Below are 25,242 nucleotides of genomic sequence, written 5' to 3' on the forward strand. Positions count from 1 at the left end.
TGCGAACCCCAATCCTCCTGAATGCAGGGATGACAAGCGCACCCCACGCCCCTCCCTGGCCCATCCCTGGACCCCTGCGTGGCTGGATTCTCCCTGCTGTGCTCCCATCCTCTGGACTTCAAGGCTGTCCTCAACACCCCCCCCCCCCTTTTTGGGACTGGGGATTGAGCCCAGGGGCATTTTATCTCTGAGCTACTCCCCCAGCCCTCAATTTTATTCTTTATTTCAAATAGTCTCACTAAGTTGCAGAGGGCCTCACTACGTAGCTGAAACGGGCCAAGGACCTGTGATTCTGTGGTCTCCTGTCTCAGCCTCCCAAGTACTGGGATTACATGCATGCACCACCATGCGTGGCTCAGGAGATCCTGTTTCAAAATGAAAATAAAAAACTGCTGGGAGATTCAATTCCCAGTACCCCTACTCGCACCCTAGACACACAAATCCAGGAACAACCTTAGGCCCTGAAGTAAATTTTTTTATTTTTTTTTTATTTTCTTTTTGGTGGTACTGGGAATGGAACCCAGGGACATTCTACTTCTAAGCTACACCCCTAGCCCTATTTTTTCATTTATTTATTTATTTTGCTGTACTGGGGATAGAACCCAACTTCCTATTTTATTTTACTTTATTTTTTTTATTTTTGGTGGTACTGGGGTTCCTGGAAACCCTTCTACCTCCGGGCTACTCTCCCAGACCTATTTATTTATTTATTTATTTATTTATTTATTTATTTGTGCTATTGGGGGTAGAACCCAGAGGCTTTCTACCCTGGGCTATACTCCCAGACCTTTTTTATATTTTATTTGGAAACAGGGTCTCACTAAGTTGCTGAGAGCCTCACTAAGAAGCTGAGGCTGGCTTTGAACCTGTGCGGTCCTCCTGTCTCAGCCTCCCAAGCGTGGGGATTACAAGCGTGCGCCACCACGCCCGGCGTCCCCAGACCTATTTTTATATTTTTATTTGGAAACAGGGTCGCTGGCTTTGAACCAGTCCGATCCTCCTGTCTCCACCTCCCAAAGTGTGGGGATTACAAGCGTGCGCCCGTGCTCCTATTTTATTTTGAAACAGGGCCTCACTGTGTTGCTGATGGTTTCACTGGGTTGCTGAGGCTATCCTTGAACCTCTCGAGTCCTGGGATCATAGGTGTGCGCCCCTGTGCCTGGCTGCTGTGGGTACTTGATGTGTGTGCTGGGTTGCATTGTGACTGGGTGGTGGTCAGTGCATCTGACCCGACTTCTCCCTGCTGGGTTGCAGGGTACTCCCTCCCATCCCGGTTGTTTAGGTCCTCTGGCTTGCTCTGAAGTGATTTTCTACCTTCAAACTACACCCCCACCTGATTTCTTATTTATTTTCAGACAGGGTCTCACTAGGGTGATGGAGGCTCGCTGCTTGCTGAGGCTGATCTCAGACCTGCTGTCCTCCTGTCTCAGCCTCCCATGTTCAGGGATTACTGGCTTTGAAGTGGTATTTAAGTGAATGAAAATTAAAAATGGAAGAGATTCCCCTGTGAATAAAATGACACATAGTTCCCAGTTCTAAAATTAATACTTGGTAACAACTTGAGGAATCTACTATATAGATAGAATTTAGAATACATTGTAATTTATCATCATGAGATGAAGTGTTAGTGTCTAAAATATATTCCTTTTTAATGTGTGGTGGGGTTTTTCTGTTTTATTATATTGCAAGAAAAATTTGCGTTTAGAAATAAGCCATTTCTAGCCGGGCGTGGTAGCGCACGCTTGTCATCCCAGCATTCGGGAGGCTGAGACCGGAGGATCGCGGTTCACAGACGGCCTCAGCTACTTAGGCCCTCTGCAACTCAGTGAGACCCTGCTTCAAAATAAACAATAAAAATAGGGCTGGAGGTGTAGATGGGAGGTAGGATGTCCCCCCAAATAAGCCATTTCTGTATGTTTCTGAAGACCACTGTCTCTCTTTGTGTGTCACCTTGGGGTTCATCAGGGAATACCCTGAACCATCAATTCAAGTTGCCCTTTTTGTGTGTGTGTGGTATTGGATATGAAATCCCCAGGGCATTCTGCCTTTGAGCCACACCCCCAGCCCTATTTGTTATTCTTTATTTTGAAACAGGGTCTCAGTAAGTTGCAGAGGGCCTCACTAAGTAGCTGAGGCTGTCCACGAACGATGATCCTCTGGTCTCAGCCTCCTGAATGCTGGGATGACAAGCGTGCACCACCACGCCCGGCTAGCCCTTTTTGATTTTTATTTTTATATTGAGGGCCTCAGTCTCGAGGCCCGTTTGCAATGTAGCACAGCCCTCATCTGGCCCCGAGGTGCCCCTGGGTTGGCCCCATACCACTACTCTGCACAGAGTAGTTTTACTTCTCACACATGCCTGTGGCTGCCTACAGGGATTCCACACTTTCTCTCCCCTCCTCTGGGAGGCCTCCGGCACACCCAGCCGTCAGACAGGCAGAGCGCGCTGCTCTGGCCCTCTCGGTGTCCCTCCGACCCTTGCCTGTCTCCGGGGAGGTGTGGCATCCTAGGCGAAGCTGCTCCCTAGGAGCATATCTCAGAAGCCCTTGCAGGGTGCCGGCTGCAAAGGCATGTCGAGATGATCTGGAGACCCACGGACTTGCTGCAGGTCAAACCTTTGATCTGGAGAAGGGGGTTGTTTGATGGAGGAGGTGTCCTCACCCTCCACCCATCCGTCCCCTGCAGGACCTGGCTGAGCCAGGCGTGTTCACTGCTCCCGGGTAGACAGCTGCTGCAGCCCAGTGGCGCGCAGCGTCGTAGGCTATTTTCTGTTACTGTTACACAGTACAACGGGCAGGGAAATTTACGAAGGCGAGAAGTTTGCTGGGCTCACGGTTCTGGAGGCTGAGGAGTCCAAGGCGTTACGGCAGTGCCTGACCAGGCTCTACTGCTGCAGCGTCGTGTGGTGGGAAGAGACGGCCTGCGGGTGGACGCTCCTTCCTTCCTTCCTTCTTGGTGGCACAGATCTATAATCCCAGTGCTTGAGAGGCTGCGTGGAGGATCACACGTTCAAGGCCAGCCTCAGCAATAGGGAGACTCAGCAACCTAGCGGACCCTGTTTCAAAATAAAAATAAAATAGGGCTGGGGTGTGGCTCAGAGGTAGAATGCCCCTGGGTTCCACCCTCAGTAGCACCCCCCCCATTTTTTTTCCTAAAATAAAAACCTGGATGTGGTCCTGCGCGCTTGTAATTCTAGTACTTGGGGAGAATCTCGGGTTTGTGGCCATCCTCGTCTACTTAGTGAGGCCCTGTTTCAAGATAAAGAATAAAAACAGGGCTGGAGCCGGGCGTGGTGGCGCAGGCTTGTAATCCCAGCATTCAGGAGGCTGAGACTGGAGGATCACAGTTTGTGGACAGCCTCAGCTACTTAGTGTGGCCCTCTGCAACTGAGTGAGACCCTATTTCAAAATAAAGAATAAGCCGGGCTGGTGGCACACGCTTGTAATCCCCGCGCTTGGGAGGCAGAGACAGGAGGATTGCGCAGGTTCGAAGCCAGCCGTGCGTGCTGGCTTAGGAGACCCTGTTTCCAAATAAAAAATATAAAAATAGGTCTGGGAGTGTAGCCCGGAGGTAGAAGGGCTTCCAGGAACCCCAGTACCACCCAAAACAAAATAATAATAAAAATAAAAAATAAAAGTAAAGAATAAAAAAACAGGGCAGCAGGTGTAGCTCAGAGGTCGAATGCCCCAGACTTCTAAACCCAGACTCGCACACGCACACACAAAAACAGGGCTTGATGTGTAGTTTGGAGTTAAAAGTGCCCCTCGGTTCAATCCTCAGACCACTAAACAAACAAACGAACTAGGGCTGGGTTGTAGCTCAGAGGTAGAATACTCCTGGGTTCAATCCTCAGTACCACTAAAAAAAAAAAAAAAAAAGAGGAAGCCTGGAGGGCAGGTTGGGACCTCCTGAGACATTTTCTTTGGTATAATCAGGAAAATGGCAGGGGGGGGGGCTAAAGAACCTTTGGAGGCAGAAACATCTGGGCCTGTGCCGGGTGTGGTGGCGCACACTTGTAATCTCCGCGCTGGGGAACCTGAGACAGGAGGATCGCGCAGGTTCAAAGCCAGCCTCAGCTACTTAGTGAGGCTCTCAGCAACTTAGTGAGACCCTGTTTCCAAATAAAGTATAAAATAGGTCTGGGAGTGTAGCCCAGAGGTGTAGAAAAGCCCCTGAGTTGCACCCCCAGTACCACAAAAAAAAGAAACACGTGGGACTTGTCTGTGTTCCACCCCACCCCGGCTGGAGTCTGATTATGTGCCCAAGATATATTACTTTCTGAAGAACAGATTCAGAAGTGTCTGGGTGCCCGGCTGTAGCTGGATGATCGTGAAGTGAATACACTTAGTTGTCCTTCGTGCTCTGACGCGCCCCGCCCTGGCCCCGGCCCCGGCCCCGGACTGACTGGCATCTCTTTCCAGCAGGAAACCACCGGCTACAGCTCCTGTGACGATGTCCACCCCAGACCCACCCCTGGGCGGGACTCCTCGGCCAGGCCCTTCGCCTGGCCCGGGCCCCTCGCCGGGAGCCATGCTGGGCCCTAGCCCCGGCCCCTCGCCGGGCTCTGCCCACAGCATGATGGGGCCCAGCCCGGGGCCTCCCTCAGCAGGACACCCCATCCCGACGCAAGGGCCCGGAGGGTACCCTCAGGACAACATGCACCAGATGCACAAGGTAGGGAGCCCGCGCCCCCACTCCTGCACCCCGCGGCCCTGGCCTGGGCTCACCCCAGGGAAAGCCGGTTCCCAGCCCCTTGTCTGTGGCTTGGCTCACGCACCCAGGGCTGGTGCTGTGACCAGAGGGGTCAGTTCATGACCCACCCCGCCCTGCGCCTCCTCAGCCCTTGTTCTGCGCGGGCACTCAGGACAGAGGCTCCTCTCTGACTGCCCTCTTGGCCTGGGGGCTCGCACGGCTGGGCACAGGTGACTGACACCCCACCCCCACCCCGTGCTCAGGGCCGGTCCTGACCTGTACCCGAGTTGACAGGGCAGCGCTGGCCAGGCAGACAGACACTTTGAGTTCCCCTCCCTTGTATCCGTGAGCACTGTTAGAGGAAGCGCCCCTTACACGCCTGTACCTGTGTAAGAAGAGGTAGGGTTTCTGCCAGTGCCCAGGAGGCCTGCTGTGGAGACTGGCCGGGGCGTGGGGGTGCTCCCACACACAGCCCGCCAGACTGGGCCGTTGTTGGTACCCATTTGTAGACGAGGAAGCTGGGTCTCAGCCAGCCCCCTCGTCCCTCCTCTGGCTGGCCAGCACAGAGGTGTGTGCTCTTCCTCAGACCCCTGGCACGTGGACACATTCCTTCCCTTTTCCTCCCCTTGTCCGGATGTTTCTGTAACTAGGTAGATACCCGCTTGCCTCTTGGAAGCCTGGGACGCGTGCTGCCAGGCCGCAGGCCGCGCCTCCAGCCCTCCCGCCGCTGCTCTGCCTAGAGTGGCCCGCTCCTGGCCGCTCACGCCCCGCGCTCCTGGTGCTCGGCAGACCTGGGTCTGCCGGAGCAAGGCTGCCCTGCTGGCCTGGGGAGTCAGCTCTCCGCCTCGGGAGGGGGAGGGCAGGCCAGGGCTCCGCTCTGCCCGCTCCTCCAGTGGAGTTCCCAGAGGGCGGGACACTTGTGCTAACGTGCGAGCCCACAGAGAGGTTTCAGGTGTCCCCTTGGCCAGCCATCACCCTGGGAGGGGAGCCCAGGTCTGTTGCTGCCTCTTCCGTCACAGTCCTCCGTGGGCCGACTTCTGTCGCTCCTTCTGGTTTATGTTCTCTCAAGTAGGAGGTCTTCAGTGTCCACGTTTGTGGCCAGTCCTCCCCGTCACAGGAGCCTGTGTCCCGGCTGAGACTGCTCCGGCCACCTTCTGACAGGCTCCCTGCCCTCTGCCCCAGGGCCGCGCTCCCCGGTGGTCCTTCTCCTCTGGCTGGCATGCATATTTGCATATTTTATTTGTTTTTTTTTTATTTGTTTTTTTGTGTTTTTTTTTGGTGGTACTGGGGGTGGAACCCAGAGGCTTTCTACCTCCGGGCTATACCCCCAGACCTATTTTATATTTTATTTGGAAACAGGGTCTCACTAAGTAGCTGAGGCTGGCTTCGAACCTGCGCGATCCTCCTGTCTCAGCCTCCCAAGTGCGGGGATCACAAGCGTGCGCCCCACGCCCGGCTTGGTGCGTCTGTCTTGATGCTCAAGTCGGGTCGTGACCGTGCTTCAGAGCGGAGCCTGAGGCCACGCTGGCGACTCAGTGGGAGCTGTGGCGGCCGTTTGTGGCCTCAGCTCTGCTTTGCCTTGTCGCCACTCCCAGTCTCGTGCTGACCCCCTTGTCATGTCCTCTCGCAGCCAGTGGAGTCCATGCACGAGAAGGGCATGTCGGACGACCCGCGCTACAGCCAGATGAAAGGAATGGGAATGCGCTCGGGGGGCCACGCGGGCATGGGGCCCCCGCCCAGCCCCATGGACCAGCACTCCCAGGGTACTGCTCTGTGTCCCCGGGGCCCGAGGGGAGGCCCTGCCGGGGACGGGGTGGTGCGTGTGGTTGGCGTGGGGCTGCTGCTCCGTTCCTCTGTTCTGGCCCATTTGTCCTGGAGCTGCCCTAGAAGGGCGCACACAGTGAGCGGAACTGGAGTGGGCGTGGCTGGGTGGGACCCAGCTCTCACTAGATGAGATACAGGTTCTTAGGGCCAAGACCCTGCCTCCGAAGCCCCAGGTGGCTCTGCACAGGGGCCTTTGAGAAATGACTGGCTAGGTAACTTGAGCCCTCATCACTGGGCTCCCTGGGCATGGGATGGAGGGGAGGGGGCTCGGCCAGTCAGAAGACATGCACCCTCCCCTGCCCAGGCAGGCGGGCGGGCCCTGGATTTCACTCATGGCTTCCAGGGGAATCCAGCAGGGGGCGGGCGTGGCAGAACAGGTTTCTGCCTCCGCCTTGAGACCGTAATGTGTGCTGCTGAGTGACCCCTGGTCTGGCCTTCCCCTGCAGGTTACCCCTCTCCCCTGGGCGGCTCCGAGCATGCCTCCAGTCCAGTTCCAGCCAGTGGCCCATCCTCTGGCCCTCAGATGTCCTCTGGGCCAGGAGGGACCCCACTGGATGGCGCCGACCCCCAGGCCTTGGGGCAGCAGAACCGGGGCCCGACCCCGTTTAACCAGAACCAGCTGCACCAACTTCGAGCTCAGATCATGGCCTACAAGATGCTGGCCAGGGGGCAGCCCCTCCCCGACCACCTGCAGATGGCCGTGCAGGGGAAGCGGCCGATGCCCGGGATGCAGCAGCAGATGCCAGCACTACCTCCGCCCTCTGTGTCCGCCACGGGCCCCGGCCCCGGCCCCGGCCCAGCACCTCCAAATTACAGCAGGCCTCATGGTAAGGCCCTCTCTGGTCCCCAGGTGGGGAGGAGGCTCGAGCACCGGGAGCGGTAGCGGGGATTCTGGGCCCTATTGGATGGACACCCCGGGGGCTGCTCGCCTGGCCAGGCGGGATGCGATACCACTTGGGAGGCTGACAGTGGAGGAGCGCAGGCCCAAGTCTTAGGCGTGGGGGAGTGCTGGTGAGGCCTTACTTCACAATAGATAGAGACAGCGAGCCGGGCGTGTGGCCACGCTTGCAATCCCTGCGCTCGGGAGGCTGAGACAGGAGGGTGGCAGGCTCGAGGACAGCTTCAGGAAGTAATGTGACTCTCATCAACCTCATGAGACTCTTCTAAAATTTAAAAAGAGAGCCGGGTGTGGTGGCGCACGCTTGCAATCCCTGCGCTCGGGAGGCTGAGACAGGAGGATCGTGCAGGTTCAAAGCCAGCCTCAGGTGGCTTAAGAGACTCTGTCTCCAAATAAAAATATAAAAAATAGGTCTGAGAGTGTAGCTCAGAGGTAGAGGGCCCCTGGGTTCCACCCCCAGACCCGCAAATTTAAAAAAAAAAAAATTTTTTAAAGCCAGACATGGTGGTGCATGCCTGTAATCCCAGTACTTGGGAGGCTGAGTCATGAGAATTGCTGGTTTGAGGACAGCCTCAGCAGATAGTGAGACTGTTTCCAAATAAATAAAATCAGGCTGGGGCTAAAGCTCAAAGGTAGAATGCCTTTGGGCCTAATCTCCAGCACCCCACAAAAATAAATAATAATAATAGTAATAGTAATAGTAATAATAATAATAATAATAATAATAATAATAATATATGGGTGGTTGTTTAGCTCAGAGGTAGAATGCCCTGGGTCTCAATCCCCAGCATTCTCCCCTCCAAAAAAAAAAAAAAAAAAAAAAAAAAAGAATAAAAAATTAAAAAGGCTAGGGATGTAAGCTTAGAAGAAGAGTGCTCCTGGGTTCATTCTGATTGAAGAGAGCGAGGGCGTGCACGTAGATGCCATTTCTCCCGTGGCCCTCAAGACCATACTTAGGAGCCTGTGGATGCGGTGTCCCTGAGCCGGCGGTCCCTGCCGGATGAGTGTCAGCATGAAGACAGTTCACGTTTATTTTACTTTTCTCCTCTGCATTCAGGTATGGGAGGGCCTAACATGCCTCCCCCAGGACCCTCGGGCGTGCCTCCAGGCATGCCTGGCCAGCCCCCCGGAGGGCCTCCGAAGCCCTGGCCTGAAGGTGGGTGCCCTCTCTCGGTGGCACGTCGGCGCCCTGCCTCCCTGTGTGAACTCGGGCCTTGTGTGCCCTAAGCCCTTCGGCTCTCGCCTGCCCGTGGCTAGTCCCCACCGGCTTGGGCGTGGGCTGCTCCAGGACTCTGCCCCTCGTGCTCTGGGTGAGGTCTTGGTCTCTAAACCATGAACAAGCTAAGAACAGCACACGTCCCCATGAGAGTCAGGGAAAGGCCACGGCAAGGAGCCGCTGCGGGGTCCAGGTGCCTGTGCCTGGAGGCACGGCTTCCAGGCCCCATTGCCTTCGCTGGCCAGCCGTGGCCCTGCCCGGCCTCTGTCAGCGTTGGGTGGTCAGCCACACGTGGCGGCGCATGCTCGTAACCCCAGGACTTGGGAGGCTGAGACAGGAAGGTTGCAGGTTCAAAGCCAGCCTGAGCAACTTGGTGAGGAAAAAAAAATTCTGGGAGCGTAGCCCAGAAGTGGAGGCCCCTGGGTTTCAACTCCAGCACCACAGTCACAAGGGGTTGGGCCATCGGGGTATTCCAGGGTCTGCATCTGCTCCCCTGCACCCGGCCCTTGTGGAGTCTGAGGTGTGTCGGTGGATGCCGACAGCTCATCTCTAACGTTAAACCCAGTGGTCCCTGTCTGTGGAGTCACATCCCAGCCGCGCTGGGTCTGCCTTGGCAGATCGGCCCAGACCCTGTCTACCTGGACTACGTTTTGTCTTTTTTCCCCACCCCCTTGTTTTTCCTCACTGCCTGCCTGCGATAACGCTCAGTTGCCGAGTTAGTCACAGCCAGAGCTCTGGCAGCTAGCGCCGGCAGAGCGCAGTGTGGGCTGAGGACGCTGTGCAGGGTCTCCCCGTGCCGGCCCTCTCAGGACAGGGACGACACGCCAGCTTGATGAGCCCTGCTGAGGGAATGGCGCCGGCTACTCAGCCGCACGCAGCTTCAGACGCAAGAATTGTGTGCTCCTGGAATTGTCCATTGGATAATTTCAGACTAGATTACTGAGGATACGCTAAACAGTGGAAAACGAGGCCGCCGACACAGGGGCCTGCTCTAGAGGAAGGCCAGCACGGTGTTGGCTCTGCGAGGCTGCAGCCCTGAAGGACGCAGCTGGAGGGCGGCCGGGAGGCAGTGGGCACACAGCGAGCCTTGCATCTGACCCCAGCGTTGGCCCCAAGCTCAGCACGTGCCATTCCACTCACCTCCCCAGGACCCATGGCCAATGCTGCTGCCCCCACGAGCACCCCTCAGAAGCTGATCCCCCCGCAGCCAACAGGCCGCCCTTCGCCCGCGCCCCCCGCCGTGCCGCCCGCAGCCTCGCCTGTGATGCCGCCCCAGACGCAGTCCCCGGGGCAGCCGGCCCAGCCCGCGCCCTTGGTGCCGCTGCACCAGAAGCAGAGCCGCATCACCCCCATCCAGAAGCCCCGGGGCCTGGACCCCGTGGAGATCCTGCAGGAGCGTGAGTACAGGTGAGCGCCCGCTGCCTTCGCCAGGTGATGTGCCTCCCGCCAGCCCCCAGAGCCTGGCCTGAGCTGCCTGCTGTGCGCCTGCCCGAGGCGCTCCTGCCTCCCCGCCCTCGCTCTCTCCTGACTTCTCTCTTCAGCCGGGCTCAGTCCTGCCCAAGGCCAGGACTTCTCTTCTCAGAGAAGCCCTTCTCGGCCCTCCCCTGTCCACAAAGCCCCTGCCCCTCCCGACTTGCTGTGAACCTTACGCCCTTCCTGATGGGGTGTGGTGCTCCAGGAGCAGCAGCAGCCTCGTTGCTCTGAATGGTGCTCCGTACGTACAGAAAGGTGGGAGACTCCTTTAACCCTCAGAACCAGCTGGAGGGCTGTAAGCGCTCTCCTCAGGTCACAGACAAGACCGAGGCCACAGCCCAGTGGATTCTCCTGGCCCGTCTCCCCCACCCCGGGCCAGGACAGAGGCTCTGGTCTGCGCTCGCTGCAGCCTGCCCGCTGGCTCTCTTGTTTGCTCTGGTCCTCAGGCCCGCTCTCCGTGGCTGCCCGTGGCTGCTGTGTTGTGGCTGATGTCCTTTCTGAGGGAGGCATGTCAGGGCACGAGTTGTTTTAAAGACAGGGACCGCGTGGCTCCTTTTAAACACAGTCCCTCTCACCGCCTCTCCTCCGTTTCCCGTCTGCACCCAGGCTGCAGGCCCGCATCGCACACCGAATCCAGGAACTTGAAAACCTCCCCGGCTCCCTGGCCGGGGATCTGCGCACCAAAGCGACCATTGAGCTCAAGGCCCTCCGGCTGCTGAACTTCCAGAGGCAGGTGGGCCAGGTTCTGGGGAGGCGCCCCAGCTGCTGCTGGGGTGCTGAGGCTCCGAGAACTGCTCGTGGGCCATCATCGGGACACTTGCGGGTTACGGCAGCTTCAGTGCAGCGTCCCAGCGGAGTGGGACAGCTCTTCACGTGCGCAGTGTGGGCCCCCTGAGGTCTCGGGTGGCCGCTAGAAGCAGGAGACGCGGATGTGTCTCTGTTGGTGCAGCTTTGACATGTCCTGTGAGAGTGGTGTTTGGTGGCGAGGGGCAGTCTGGGGGCCTGAGGCACGAGGAGCCCTTGCGTGGGGCAGCACCCAGCTCTGCCCTGCCCTGGGCTTCCTCTCTGCCCTGGGGCTCGATGTGGGAGGCACTGGGCGGCTCTTGGGGAAGGAGCGCTGCCCGTGAGCAGCAGTGGTGGTGTGGCGGGCGCAGAGCCACCGTGCACAGCGCAGTGTCTCCTTTCCCCGAAGCTGCGCCAGGAGGTGGTGGTGTGCATGCGGAGGGACACGGCCCTGGAGACGGCCCTCAACGCCAAGGCCTACAAGCGCAGCAAGCGGCAGTCCCTGCGCGAGGCGCGCATCACCGAGAAGCTGGAGAAGCAGCAGAAGATCGAGCAGGAGCGCAAGCGCCGCCAGAAGCACCAGGTGGAGCCCACTCTGCTCCCGCTCTTCGCGGGCCTGCACCGGTGGGCGGCGGGACCAGGCTGGCAGCAGTTGGGTCCCACGCGGCTGGGGTGAGGCGAGAGTGCCAGGGCAAGGCTAGCAAGGAGCCGTCCCCACACCCTGAGCCCGCGGCCTTCCTGGGCGGGGGCGTTGGACGGCCGAAGACCCCGCTGTGGCCAGAGCGGGCAAAGCCTGCGGACGGCAGAGACCGTGCAGGCCCAGTGGCCTCTGGGGCAGGCTGGCCCTCGTGCTGAGGTTAGAGCCGTGGAGGAGCCGCTGATGGGGCATAGGTGTAAGAGACCAGCCTAAACCAGGAAGATCCGCTTTACACTCTGAGACCAGGCCAAGATCTCTAGTCAAGTAGGGCTTGGGGGATAATTCTGTACATTTGTTGCTCGTGGTAGTTTTGTTTTGGGGGTTTTTCTTTTCCTTTTTTTTTTTTTTTTTTTTTTTGTGTGTGTGTGTGTGTGTAATTGAACCCAGAGGCATTTTACCTTTGAGTCACACCCAAGACCAATTTTTTTTTTTTTTTTTAACATAGGGTCTTATTAGGTTGATGAGGTTCTTACTAGTAGTTGAAGCTGTCCTCGGAACCTGCGTTCCTCCTGTCTCAGCCTCCCAAGTACTGGGATTATAAGTGCGCATCACCACACCCAGCTATTTGTTTGTTTTTGTGGGTGGAGGGTACTAGAGGTTGAACCCAGGCCGTTATACTTCTGAACAAGGTCCCCAGTCCCATTTTACTTTTTTTTTTTTTTTTTTTTTTTTGGTGGTGGTACTGGGGTTCCTGGAAGCCCTTCTACCTCCTGGCTACACTCCCAGACCTATTTTTATACTTTTTAAATTTTGGAACAGGGTCTCTTAAACCAGTGCGGCTGGCTTCGAACCTGCGCAATCCTCATGTCTCCACCTCCCAAGCGCAGAGATTACAAGTGTGCACCACCACGCCCGGCCCATTTTACTTACTTTGAAACAGGTCTTGTCATGTTGCTGAGGCTGGCCTCATATCTGTGATCCTCATTCCTTGGCCTCTCAAATACTGGGACTATAGGTGTGTGCCACCATGTCTGGCTTATTTTTTTATAATATTTTTTTTACCAGTATTGTTTAAAATAAAGTCAGCATTTAGCGTAAATCACTTTTGATATTTATTTTAGCCTTTTTTATACACACACACACACACACACACACACACACACACTATCGGAAGTTAAAGCCAAGTGTGGTGGTGCACGCTTGTCATCCCAGCATTTGGGAGGCTGAGACCCAAGGATTGTGGCTCGAGGACGGCCTCAGGTACTTAGGCCTTTTGCAACTCAGAGAGACCGGTTTCAAAATAAAGAATAAAAAATAGGGCAGGGGGTGTAGCTCAGAGGTCGAATGCCCCTGGGTTCCATCCCCAGACACCACCCCCCCCCCCCCGAAAAAAAAAAGAAGTTAAATGACCTTTTTTGTTTTGTTTTGTTGGTGGTACTAGGGGTGGAACCCAGAGACTTTCTACCTCCGGGCTATACTCCCAGATCTATTTTTTTTTTTTAATATTTTATTTGGAAACAGAGTCTCACTCAGCTGCTGAGAGCCTCACTCAGTAGCTGAGGCTGGCTTCGAACCCGTGCGATCCTCCTGTCTCCGCCTCCCCAGCGCGCGGATTCCAGGCCTGCGCCCACGCTGGGCTGTTAAATGACCTTTTGTAAAGTCTGTGAACGTTGATCTGTTTTTGTTGTTGTTTCCCCAGTGCTGGGATGAAGCCCGAGGCCTCACACGTGCTGGGAGAGCGCTCCTCACACATGCTGGGAGAGCGCTCCAGCCCCAGCCGCGCCGCGCCCGAGCCTTTACTTACTACTGAATTTATGCATTTATTTTGGGGGGAGGATGGACCCAGAGGCATTCTGCCTCCAAGAAATACCCCCAGCCCTATTTTTTATTCTTTATTTTGAAACAAGGTCTCACCAAATCGAGGAGGCCTCACAAAGTAGCTGAGGCTGGCCATGAATCTGTGGTCCTCCTGTCTCAGCCTCCCAGATACTGGGATTTTAGTTGTGGGGATGAAACCCAGGGGCATTTGACCTACTAGCTACACCCTCTGCCCTGTTTTTGTTTTGTTTTTTGAAACAGGGTCTCACTAAGTTACAGAGGGCCTCACTAGCTGAGGCTTTCCGCGAACTGTGATCCTCCAGTCTCAGCCTCCCAAATGCTAGGATTATAAGCGTATGCCACCACGCCCGGCCCAGCTTAATTTCTTAGTTTTAAAAACATTTGTTTGAAGGCCGGTCGTGGTGGCACATGCTTGTAATCCCCACACTTGGGAGGCTGAGACAGGAGACCAGGATTGAAGCCAGCCTCAGCTACTTAGGCTCATAGCAACTTAGTGAGACCCTGTTTCCAAATAAAATATAAAATAGGTCTGGGAGTGTAGCCCAGAGATACAAAAGCCCCTGGGTTCCACCCCCAGTACCACCCAAAAAAAATTTTGTTTGGGAGGAGACTCTGTTTCAAAATTAAATAAAACTATTATTTTCATTTTTTTATTTTTATTATAATTGTTATTTTGCACTAAATGGCGTTGAACCTGGGGCTCTACCACTGAGGAGCACCCCAGCCCTTTTCATTTATTCATTTATTTATTTTAATTCGGTGCATGGTAGTTGGTACAGACAAAAATACATGCATACAACTCTCATTGCCGTCCCCAGCCTCATTTCACGAGTCTTTGAGATTGGAATTGGCTTTTTTTTTTTTTTTTTTTTCAGTATTGGGGATGGAACCAGGGGCATTCTACCTCTGAGCTATACTTCCAACCCTATTTTTTTTTTTTTTTATTCTTTAATTTGAAACAGGGTCTCACTGGGTTGTAGGGGCCTCACTAAGTAGCTGAGGCTGGCCGCGAACCATGATCCTGTTTCAGCCTGTCGAATGCTGGGATGACACGTGTGCGCCACCACGCTTGGCTTGGAATTGGCAATTTTGTATGCCTTTTTATTTTCTTATGTTCAGACAGGGTCTGGCCTTGAGTTTTCAGTGCATTTGCCTCATCTTGCCAGGTAGCTGGGATTACAGCATGTCCCAATTGCAGTTCTCTTGTTTTCAAACCAGCTGCCAAGCTGGGCGTGGTGGCGCACGCTTGTAATCCCAGCATTCGGAGGCTGAGACCGGAGGATCACGGTTCGTGGACAGCCTCAGCTACTTAGTGGGGCCCTCTGCAACTCAGTGAGACCCTGTTTCAAAATCAAAAATAAAAATAGGGCTGGGAGTGTAGCTTAGAGATAGAACGCCCCTGGGTTACGTCCCCGAGACCGCCAAAAAAAGAAACCCCCAAAAAACAAAAGCAGCCGCTGTACAGTTGCGTGTCGCTTGCGCCATGCTGTGCTGCGGCCACGAGCACTCAGGCTCCTCCCCGCGTGTCTCTGCAGGAGTACCTCAACAGCATCCTCCAGCACGCCAAGGACTTCAAGGAATATCACAGGTCCGTCACCGGCAAGATCCAGAAGCTCACCAAGGCGGTGGCCACCTACCACGCCAACACCGAGCGCGAGCAGAAGAAAGAGAATGAGCGGATCGAGAAGGAGAGGATGCGCAGGCTCATGGTGGGCGCTTCTGCCCTCCCGCGGTGCTGGGCGGGCACAGCGAGCCAGCTGCGGCTCAGGCCTCGCGTCCCTCCGACTTGCGGGCGCCACGGCCTCCGCTTGCCACCTGTCAGAGGGGCGGAGCCGTGGCTCCCTCCGAGTGTGAGAGCCGCACAGGTGCTCCGCCCACAGTAGATCTGCCCCTCCCGCTCAGTCACGAGTGGTCACTTGTGGGCGGCGTGGCTGGCCTACTCCTGCCAGGGTTGCCCTGTGTACCGGGACAGGACACTGAGCCTGCCCTCAAGGGGTGTACATGCCCCTGAGGGCCTCGTGCAGCAGAGAGAAGGCAGAGGGTCGGGAGGGCTCAGATCAGGCGCGTGCAGAGGCTGGGCAGCTCCGCCAGCACAGAGGTCTGTGGGAAGCGCCCCAGGAGGAGGGGCCGGGCACAGCGTGACGTGAAGCTGGGCCCCAGAGCACTGCGGTGCCAGCATAGGGCGGGAGCCTAGAGCTTTCAATGCTGGGTCACACGGGCCTGCAGGCCCTTGGAGGGGCTCTGGGTTTCGCCCTGAACATGAGGAAGGGCTCTGGGCGGGTTTCAGCTGCAGGACCAGAGGCCGGGTCTTCTGGCAGAAAGGAAGGAGGGGCTCTTGCAGGACTGGTGACGGTGCGCAGGGACCGTGACGAGCGGGGTTTGCATTCAGGGTGTGCTTTGCGGGCAGAGGACAGGACCCGATGGTGACCTTGGGCTTGGGGCGGGACCGTGTGCGCCTAGTAGGTGCCTGCGGTGCCTAGCACCGGGTAGGGTTGGAGGCAGTACAGCGAGGCGCTGCTGAGCTTGCCATGTGCGTGCGCGCGCCTCACGCCTGCCCCTTCTGTAGGCTGAAGATGAAGAGGGCTACCGCAAGCTCATCGACCAGAAGAAGGACAAGCGCCTGGCCTACCTCCTGCAGCAGACCGACGAGTACGTGGCCAACCTCACGGAGCTCGTGCGGCAGCACAAGGCCGCCCAGGTGGCCAAGGAGAAGAAGAAAAAGAAGAAGAAGAAGGTTCGCGGGCCCGCCCGGGCGCCTGCCTCTGGGGGCGAGGCCTTCAGCACGGGGCCTCGGCCTGGGGCCGCGTCATCACTATGTCTCTCTCTACTTACAGAAGGCCGAGAACGCCGAGGGGCAGGCGCCTGCGATCGGACCAGATGGCGAGGTGAGGCCGCGAGGCGCTCTGGCGTGCTGCGGGGTGGAGCCGGGCGCGCTCTGCCTCTCAGCTGCGTCCCCCCTACTTTATTTGAAATAGGGTCTCAGGTGCTTAGGGCCTTGCTTCCTTGCTGGGGCTGGTCGTGGCCTGCGGCCCTCCTTCTCAGCCTCAAGTGTGGGATGTGAGGTGGCGCCACCAGCCTGGTAAGCAGGGACTTTTTTTTTTTTTGCGGGTCTGGGGATGGAACCCAGGGGCATTCGACCTCTGAGCTACACCACCAGCTCTGTTTTTTATTCTTCATTTTGAAATTGGGTCTCACTGAGTTGCGGAGGGCCTCACTAAGTAGCTGAGGCTGTCCACGAACCTGGATCCTCCGGTCGCAGCCTCCCAAGTGCTGGGATGACGCGCATGCGCCCCACGCCCGGCTGAGCAGGGACTTCTTATGGAAAGGTTCTCTAGGTGCCTGTTATTAACACAGGCTCACACAGACTGGAGAAGTGCGCTACCGCCGAGGCGCATCCCCACCACAGTTTTGCTTTTATCCTGTTTGTTAATTTTTACTTATTTATTTTACTTACTTATTTTTTGTGGTACTGGGGATGGAACCCAGGGGCTTTTCTACCTCTGGGTTACACTCCCAGAGCTCTTTTATATTTTATTTGGAAACAGGGTCTCACTAAGTAGCTGAGGCTGGCTTCAAACCTGTGCGATCCTCCTGTATCAGCCTCCCAAGCGCTGGGATTACAAGTGTGAGCCACCATGCCCTGCTTAATTTTTAATTTTATTGATTTTTTTTTTTTTTTTTTCTTCAGTACTGGGGATGTAACCCAGGGGCCTTTTACCTCTAAGTGACACCTCCAGCCTTATTTTTTAATTCTCTATTTTGAAACTGGTCTCACTGAGTTGCAAAAAACCTCACTAAGTAGCTGAGGCTGTCTGCCTCCTGGCTCAGGCTCCAAGTGCTGGGATTACAGGCGTGCCCCACCACACTTGGCTCTGTTTGTTAACTTTTTAGATGATCGTTGTTTATTTTTTTGTGGTGCTGGGGATCAGACCTTGGGTACCATGCATGCTAGCCTTGGGCTGTATCACAGAACCATACCCCAAACTCTTTACAAATCACAAAAGCCATGTATATTGATTGAGAAGAACCTGGTTCCTTCCTCCTTTTCTCTTCTCCTGTGTGTGCGTGAGAGAGAGAGAGAGATTGATTGAACGGAGAGGCATTCTACCACTGAGCTGCACCACCGGCCCTTTTATTTTTTATTTTGAGACCAAGTCTCTAACTTTCCCTGCCTGGCATCAAATGTAAAGTCCTCTTTCTTCAGCCTCCTAATTACTGGACTTAGAGACTTTTATGATTGTTTTAAAAATTTGAGACAGGTTCTCTTAAATTGTTCAGGTTGGGCTGGAACAAGTACCCCTCTGCGTTAGCCTCGTAGCTCATTGAGATTACAGATTTGGCCACACGTCTGGCTGGACTATAGTCATCTTTTTTTTTTTTTTTTTTTTCTGCTGTGAGGGTGGAACCCAGCATTCTACCTCTGAGCTACACCCCCTGCCCTATTTTTTATTCTTCATCTTGAAACAGTCCCACTAAATCGCGGAGGGCCTCATTAAGTAGCTGAAGCTGTCCGTGAACCGGAATCCTCTGGTCTCAGCCTCCCGGATGCTGGGATTACAAGCGTGCACCACCACACCGGCTAGTCTTTTATTTATTTTTTCTATTTTTACTTGCTGTCCTGAGATCTGAACGCAAGGGCATGCTACCATGTAGCTGCATCCCCAGGACATCCGTTTCTCATTTTTATTTGGAGGCCCGGTCTCCCTAGGTTGCCAAGCTGGCCTGCAACTTGTCTCCTCCCTCCACGGCTCTGGACCACTTGCGTCGAAGGCGAGCGCCTGCCATGGCAGGTGCCTGTGGTCTTCCTACACATTCCTTCCATCCTTCGCGCGCTCCCTCCTTACCAGGCTTGGCTGCCTTCCCAGCCGCGGCCTGGGGTCCGCCGCCTCTAGGGGCACTGGTTCCTTTTATTAGCGAAGAAGACTATTCTGAAACCCAAATCTCACTGTGGCTGTACTCATGGCTGCTGGGCTGTCATGGCCGCCAGGCTGTCTCAGAAGCTGCCCGGAAGGTTTAGGTGTGTGCACGTGTGCTCACTGCATTGCCACATTAGAAATTTGGGGTCACACTGATATCTGACACCACTGGATTATTTCTGTCCTGGCTTTTTTTTTTTGGTGGTGGTACTGGGCATTAAACTCTGGGCGTTTAACCTCGGAGTTACATCTCCAGCCTATTTTTTATTCTTTATTTGGAAACAGGGTCTCACTAAGTTGCAGAGGCCTCACACGTTTCTGAGGCTGGCCATGAACCTGTGATCTTCCTGTCTCAACCTCCCAAGTATTGGGAGTACAACCATGTGTGACCATGCCCGCCTCCTGCTTTCCGTGATCTGACTTCCATCTCCCATGATATATTTGCTTTTTCTTTTTTTCTTTTTGGTGGTATTGGAGATTGAACCGGAGGGTATTCTACCTGTTTTTTGGCGGGTCTGGGTGTGGAGCATAGGGGCATTCTACCTCAGAGCTACATCCCTCAGCCTTTTTTTGTGTATGTGTGTGTGTGGGGGGGGGTACTGGGGTTCCTGGAAACTCTTCTACATCCGTGCTACACTCCCAGACCTATTTTATACTTTTTATTTGTAAAAAATGGAAGACTGGAAGCCTGGCTTTTTTATATTGAAACGGGCTCTCATAACTCCCTTAGGTTGCCCTCAAACCTGCAGTCATCCTGTCTCGGTCTCCCAGATACTGGAATTGAGGTGTGCCCCACCGCTCTGATTTGGTTTTGTTTTGTTTTGGGGTACTGGGGTTCCTGGAAACCCTTCTACATCTGGGCTACACTCCCAGACCTATTTTGTATATTTGTATTTGGAAACAGGGTCTCTTACGCCAGCGCGCCTGGCTTCCAACCTGCGCGATACTCCTGTCTCCGCCTCCCAAGCGCGGGGATGACAAGCGTGCGCCACCACGCCCGGCCTTGTTTACTTTTTAATACTGGAGGTTGAACCTAGAGGCATTCTGCCTCTTAGCTGTATACCTCCAACCCGATTTTATCTTTGAAATAAGGTCTCATTAAGTTGCTGAGACTGACCTCAAATCTGGGATCCTCCTTTCTCGTGTTGGTAACCCCAATACGTAGGAGTCTGAGACAGGAGTGGCATTCTATCTCCAAGCTACAATCCCAGTCCTATTTTTTATTATTTATTTACTCATTTATTTATTTTTGTATTTTCCACATCTGGGGATGGAACCCAGGGGCATTCGACCTCCAAGCCACACCCCTGCCCTATTTTTTATTCTTTATTTTGAAACCGGGTCTCACTGAGTTGCAGAGGGCCTAAGTAGCTGAGGCCACCTGTTCGGGCTCCTCTGGGCGTGGGGTTGGGGACTTAGCGAGCGGGCCACAGCCCGGCCTCCCCTCCAGTCTTGTGGTGAGCCCGTCACACGGCCCTGTCTTCCAGCCCCTGGACGAGACCAGCCAGATGAGCGACCTGCCCGTGAAGGTGATCCACGTGGAGAGCGGCAAGATCCTCACGGGCGCCGACGCGCCCCGGGCCGGGCAGCTGGAGGCCTGGCTGGAGATGAACCCCGGGTGAGCCTCCAGGGCGCGGTGGCGGGGATCGCCTCTGCGCACCCGGCGGGCTTGCTCGGCACCGGGAGCTCTGCGGGATCTGAGGACCTTTGCATTAAAACTGTGCTTCTTCTAGGTATGAAGTCGCTCCGAGATCCGACAGTGAGGAAAGTGGCTCGGAAGAGGAGGAGGAGGTAAGGCGCTCTGGCCGTCGAGGCCTGGCGCGTGGTGGGCCTCCACCCCGTGTGTGCGCCGCCCTGCCGGCTGCGCGTCCCCCAGGGAGTCCAGCCCGTGCCCGACCCACGCGGTGGCTTCCATTTGGTTTAAGTTAAGCCCGATGTGTAAGACTGAATGTTCTCTTCATGATGGCACTGGCCACACCGCCAGCACTCAGCACCCCTCCTCTACACGGTCTGCTTCGCTTGGTTGCGTGCGTGCGTGCGTGCGTGTGTTACTGGTGATTGAACCCAGAGACATCCTACCCCTGAGCTACATTCCAGCCCTGTTGTTATCTTTTTTGAATTTTGAAACGGTCTCAGTAGGTTGCGGAGGCCCTCACTCGGCTGCTGAGTCTGGCCGCAAAGCCGCGATGCTCCGGTCCCAGCCGCAAGTCGCGGGCTTTCCTCGTTGCTTCTGCTCTCTCCCTATGTCATTTCATTTTTCGTTTTCCTCTTCAGACTTTCTGGAATTTACCTAGGGGTAGGGTTTGCGTAGGAGCTCTGATGGATTTCCCCTCCAGTAGTGTTCAGAGGATTGGTATACCATTTAATCCATCCTTTCCCATTAATTTGTGATATTTAAAAAGATGATGTAGCCAGATGGTGGCGTTCACTTGTCATCCTAGTACTTGGGAAGCTAAGAAAGGAGGATTGCAGGTTCATGTCCAGCCTCAGCTACTTAGTGAGGCTCTCTGCAACTTTACCATTCAAAATAAAGAATAAAAAATAGATGCTGGGCGTGGTGGTGCACACTTGTAATCCCTGCATTCAGGAGGCAGAGATAGGATTGCAGTTCACGGACAGCCTCAGCTACTTAGTGAGGCCCTCCGCAACTCAGAGAGACCCTGTTTCAAAAAATAAAGAATAAAAAATTGGGCAGGGGGTGTAGCTTGGAGGTCGAATGCCCCTGGGTTCCATCCCCAGACTTGCAAAAAAAACAAAAGATGAAAAATTAGGGCTGGAGGTGTGGCTCAGAGGTAGAAGGCCCCTGGGCTCAATCCCCAGTACCGCCAACAAAAAAAAGAATAAAAAATAGGGCTGAGGGTGTGGCTTGGTGGTAGAATGCCCCCGAGTACCATAAAAATAAATAAAGATTAAAAATAAAAAATGATATATTTCACTTTTATACGCACTGGATCCTTTTACGAGTTGTTTTCCAGTTTTTTTAACAGTCTCCTGAGTCTTAAGCCAATAATAATTTGTGACTTTTAGTAGCTTTATTTTTTTATATATTTAAAATCTTTTAAATGTACCCATTGAGCCAGGCGTGGTGGCGCACGCTTATAATCCCAGCATTCGGGAGCAGTGCAGCAGTTTCTTAAAAAGGGGACATAAACTTACCATAGGACCCAGCAATTCCACTCCCAGGTATCTCCCCAAGAGAAATGAGAACATATGTCCACACGAAGACATGTCTGCACACATTCACAGCAACGTTATTTCTTTCTTTTTTTTTTTTTTGTTTGTTTGTTTGTTTGTTTTTGGTGGTACTGGGGTTCCTGGAAGCCCTTCTACGTCAGGGCTACACTCCCAGACCTATTTTTACATTTTTATTTGGAAACAGGGTCTCTTAAACCAGCGAGGCTGGCTCCGAACCAGCACGATCCTCCTGTCTCCGCCTCCCAAGTGCGGGGATTACAAGCGAGCGCCAACCATGCCCGGCCCTATTTTCTATTTTATTTGGAAACAGGGTCTCGATAAGTTGCTGAGAGCCTCCCTAAGTAGCTGAGGCTGGCTTCGTACCGATCCTCCTGTCTCAGCCTCCTAAGTACTGGGATTACAAGTGTGCGCCACGACACCTTGCTCAGTTGTATTTATTTTATAGATTTTACCTCTGAACTTTGTTTAATCCAAGGTTACAAAGATTTTCTACTGTTTTCTTATAGAAGCTTTACAGTGTAAGCTCTTACAGAGTTGTTATTTGGTACTGGGGTTTGAACCCGGGATGTTGTACCATTGAGTTTCACCACAAGTTCTTTTTTTTCTTTGTAACAGGGTCTTATTAAATTACTGAGGCTAGACTAGAAACTGCAGCTGTCCTGGGGTGCTGTGCACCATCATGCAAACTGGCTTGTGTGTGTGTGTGGCCCTGGGGTTCCTGAAGCCCTTCCACCTCCGGGCTGCACCCCCAGACCTATTTTTTATATTTTTATCTGGAAACAGGGTCTCCTGAGCCAGCGCTGCTGGCTTCAGACCTGCGCGATCCTCCTGTCTCCACCTCCCAAGCGCAGGGATTACAAGCGTGCGCCACCACGCCCGGCACACAAATTTTTTTAATTAATATTTTAATTAATAATTATTTCAAGAGAAGGCACGAGGCAGACATTTACTTAGCTTAGAAATACACATACAGCAAAATGACGCTATCCTGGGACGTTCCGGAGCTGAGGCCGGCACCCTGAGGTTCGGGTAGGCCGAGCTGGCTCAGAGCTGCTGTCTGTCCAGGGCGGTGCTGCAGAGGCCCCTGGGACTTGATGCTCTACTGCAGCCGACTTTAAATTCTTGGAAATGGTTAAAAAGGGGCAACAAACTTGCGTTTTGCATGGGCTCTCCAAGTTCCAAGTTCCACAGCTTGTCTATGGGGTGTTGCTGTGCAGGGCTCTGCCTGCTTCCGTTTCTGAACATGTAACTCCAAGGCTCTGCTAGGCATGCTGGGGAGAGGCCTGTGTACTGGCTATTGGGGATTGAACCTGGGGGCGTCTACTTCTAAGATACACTTTTTTTTTTTCCAGTATTGGGGATTGAACCCAGGGACATTCTACTCCAAACTCACCCCCAGCACTATTTTTTATTCTTTATTTTGAAGAAGGGTCTCAAATTGTGGAGGGAGGCCAGGCGTGGTGGCACATTCTTGTCATCCCACCGCTTGGGAGGCTGAGACAGGAGGATCGCACAGGTTTGAAGCCAGCCTCAGCTACTTAGGCTCTCAGCAACTTAGTGAGACCCTGTTTCCTAAAAAAGTATAAAAGAGGTCTGGGAGTATAGCCTGGAGGTGGAAAAGGCCCTGGGTTCCACCCCCAGTACTACCAAAAACAAAATTGTGATAGCAGACACACAGCATGGCCATCTTCTCCAGTTTAGGGGTAACCAGCCTGTCGTTACTGGTGTCAGTGGTAGAATCTTTGTTCATGAATCAGAACTAGGTTTTGTTTCTTTTTTTCTTTCTTTCTTTCTTTTTTTTCCTTTGGTACTAGGGATGGAACCCAGGGGCATTGTATCTCTGAGCTACACCCCTAGTCCTATGTATTAGTCTGTTTTTATTCAGTTGCAAAGGGCCTTGCTAGGTAGCTGAGGCTGTTCGCGAACCGTGTTTCTCCTGTCTCAGCCTCTCAAATGCCAAGATTAAGAGCGTGCGCCACCGTGCTTGGCTCTTTTTTTTATATTTGTTGACCCTGTGTTTTCTCCTGTATCTTCAGTATGTTTTCTTGGGTTGTTTAATTTCTGAGTGTTCAACCAACCTTGTATTCTAGTTTGCCATGGTATGTAATCTTATCTATTCCTGTTATGACAATATATACTGAGGTCTGTGTTCTGTAGTGTGTGTGTGTGTGTGTGTGTGTGTGTGTGTGTGTGCTGGTGGTGGTGGTGGTGGTGATGATGATGGTGGTGATGGTGGTGGTGGTGGAGGAGGAGGAGGAGGAGGAGGAGGAGGAGGAGGAGGAGGAGGCGGAGGAGGCGGGACCCCGAGCATACATGCTAGGCTAGCACTCTAGGCCTGAATGATAGACACCCCAGCCCTGGAGTTGTGTTTTCCTGTAGTTTCATCATTATGTCTTCTTCTAGCTTAGGCATTTAGTTAATATTGGCTCTATAAAATGGTTTGGGAAATGTTTCCTCTTCTCTTTTCTGAAAGAATTTGTGAGGACTGGTATTATTTGTAAAATAATTGACAGCATTTACTAGTACATTCTTTTAGTCTTGGTCTTTTCATTTCAATAAACTTTTTTTTTTCCCTTTTTGTGGGTCTGGGTATGGAACCCAGGGGCATCCGACCTCCAAGCTACACATACCCCTGCCCTATTTTTTTATTCTTTGTTTTGGTTTGTTTTTTGGTGGTTTTTTAAATATATTTATTTATTTATTTATTTTGGTGGTACTGGAGTTCCTGGAAACCCTTTTACCTCCGGGCTACACTCCCAGATCTATTTTATACTTTTTTTTTTTTTTTTTTTTTTTTTTTGAAACAGGATCTCTTAAGCCAGGGAGATCCTCCTGTCTCCGCCTCCCAAGTATGGGGATTATAAGCGTGCGCCACAACGCACAGCCTTTTTTTTTTTTTTTTTTTTTTTTTTTTTTTTTTTTTTTTTTTTTTAGTTCTGGGTATGGAACCCGGGGCATTTGACCTCTGAGCTACACCCCCTGCCCAATTTTTCATTCTTTATTTTGAAACCGGGTCTCACTGAGTTGCAGAGGGCCTCACTAAGTAGCTGAGGCTGTCCGCGAACCGCGATCCTCCGGTCTCAGCCTCCCGAATGCTGGGATGACAAGCGTGCGCCACCACGCCCAGCTCATTTCTTTTATTTTGAGAAAGGATTTTGCTAAGTAGCCATGGCTGGCCTCAAATCTGCCATCTTCTGGCCTCAGCCTCCAACTTGCTGAGATGGCAGGTGCGCACCCTCACGCCTGCCGCTCTGTCTTAGTTTAGTGGGGTCACTCGTGTTCTATTGTAGCTGGATTTTTGGTTGTCCAGTGTGATAGAGACTGCCCTTTAGTGTGTGGTACTGGGGATTGACCCCAAAGAGGATCTGCCTCTGAGCTATACCCCAGCTCGCTTGCTCCCCCTCCCCTCTCTTTCAGTACTGGGGGGATGGAACCCAAGGACATTCTTCCTCTGAGTTACAAGCCTAGCCATAGATTTTTATTCTTTCTTTATTTTGTGGTACTGGGGGTGGAACCCAGGGGCTTTTCTACCTCCAGGCGATACTCCCAGACGTAATTTATATTTTTTATTTGGAACCAGGGTCTCACTAAGTTGCTGAGAGCCTCACTAAGTAGCTGAGGCTGGCTTCGAACCTGTGTGATCCTCCTGTCTCAGCCTCCCAAGCGCGGGGATGACAAGCCCTCCTGTCTCAGCCTCTCAAGTACTGGGATTATAATCTGTGCCACCACTCCCAGCCTTTATTTATTTATTTTGAAATAAAGTCTCAGT

General features: G+C 53.5%; 1 protein-coding gene across 1 annotated transcript in view; it reads left to right on the top strand.

Moving 5' to 3' along the window:
* Window positions 1-4,452: 4,452 nt before the first annotated feature.
* The window catches only part of SMARCA4 (SWI/SNF related BAF chromatin remodeling complex subunit ATPase 4), a gene marked incomplete at both ends in the record, with an annotated part of 69,697 nt that continues 48,907 nt past the window's right edge, over window positions 4,453-25,242 (top strand). The window contains 12 exon segments of the mRNA XM_080715087.1: window positions 4,453-4,674; window positions 6,323-6,455; window positions 6,963-7,343; window positions 8,472-8,570; window positions 9,779-10,037; window positions 10,710-10,836; window positions 11,296-11,469; window positions 14,898-15,071; window positions 15,929-16,096; window positions 16,197-16,247; window positions 19,766-19,896; window positions 20,012-20,069. Of these exon segments, the coding sequence (XP_080571213.1) occupies window positions 4,453-4,674; window positions 6,323-6,455; window positions 6,963-7,343; window positions 8,472-8,570; window positions 9,779-10,037; window positions 10,710-10,836; window positions 11,296-11,469; window positions 14,898-15,071; window positions 15,929-16,096; window positions 16,197-16,247; window positions 19,766-19,896; window positions 20,012-20,069 (1,977 nt within the window).

The sequence above is a fragment of the Muscardinus avellanarius genome (assembly GCF_963383645.1).
Source record: "Muscardinus avellanarius genome assembly, chromosome: 18".
Classification (NCBI taxonomy): Eukaryota; Metazoa; Chordata; class Mammalia; order Rodentia; family Gliridae; genus Muscardinus; species Muscardinus avellanarius.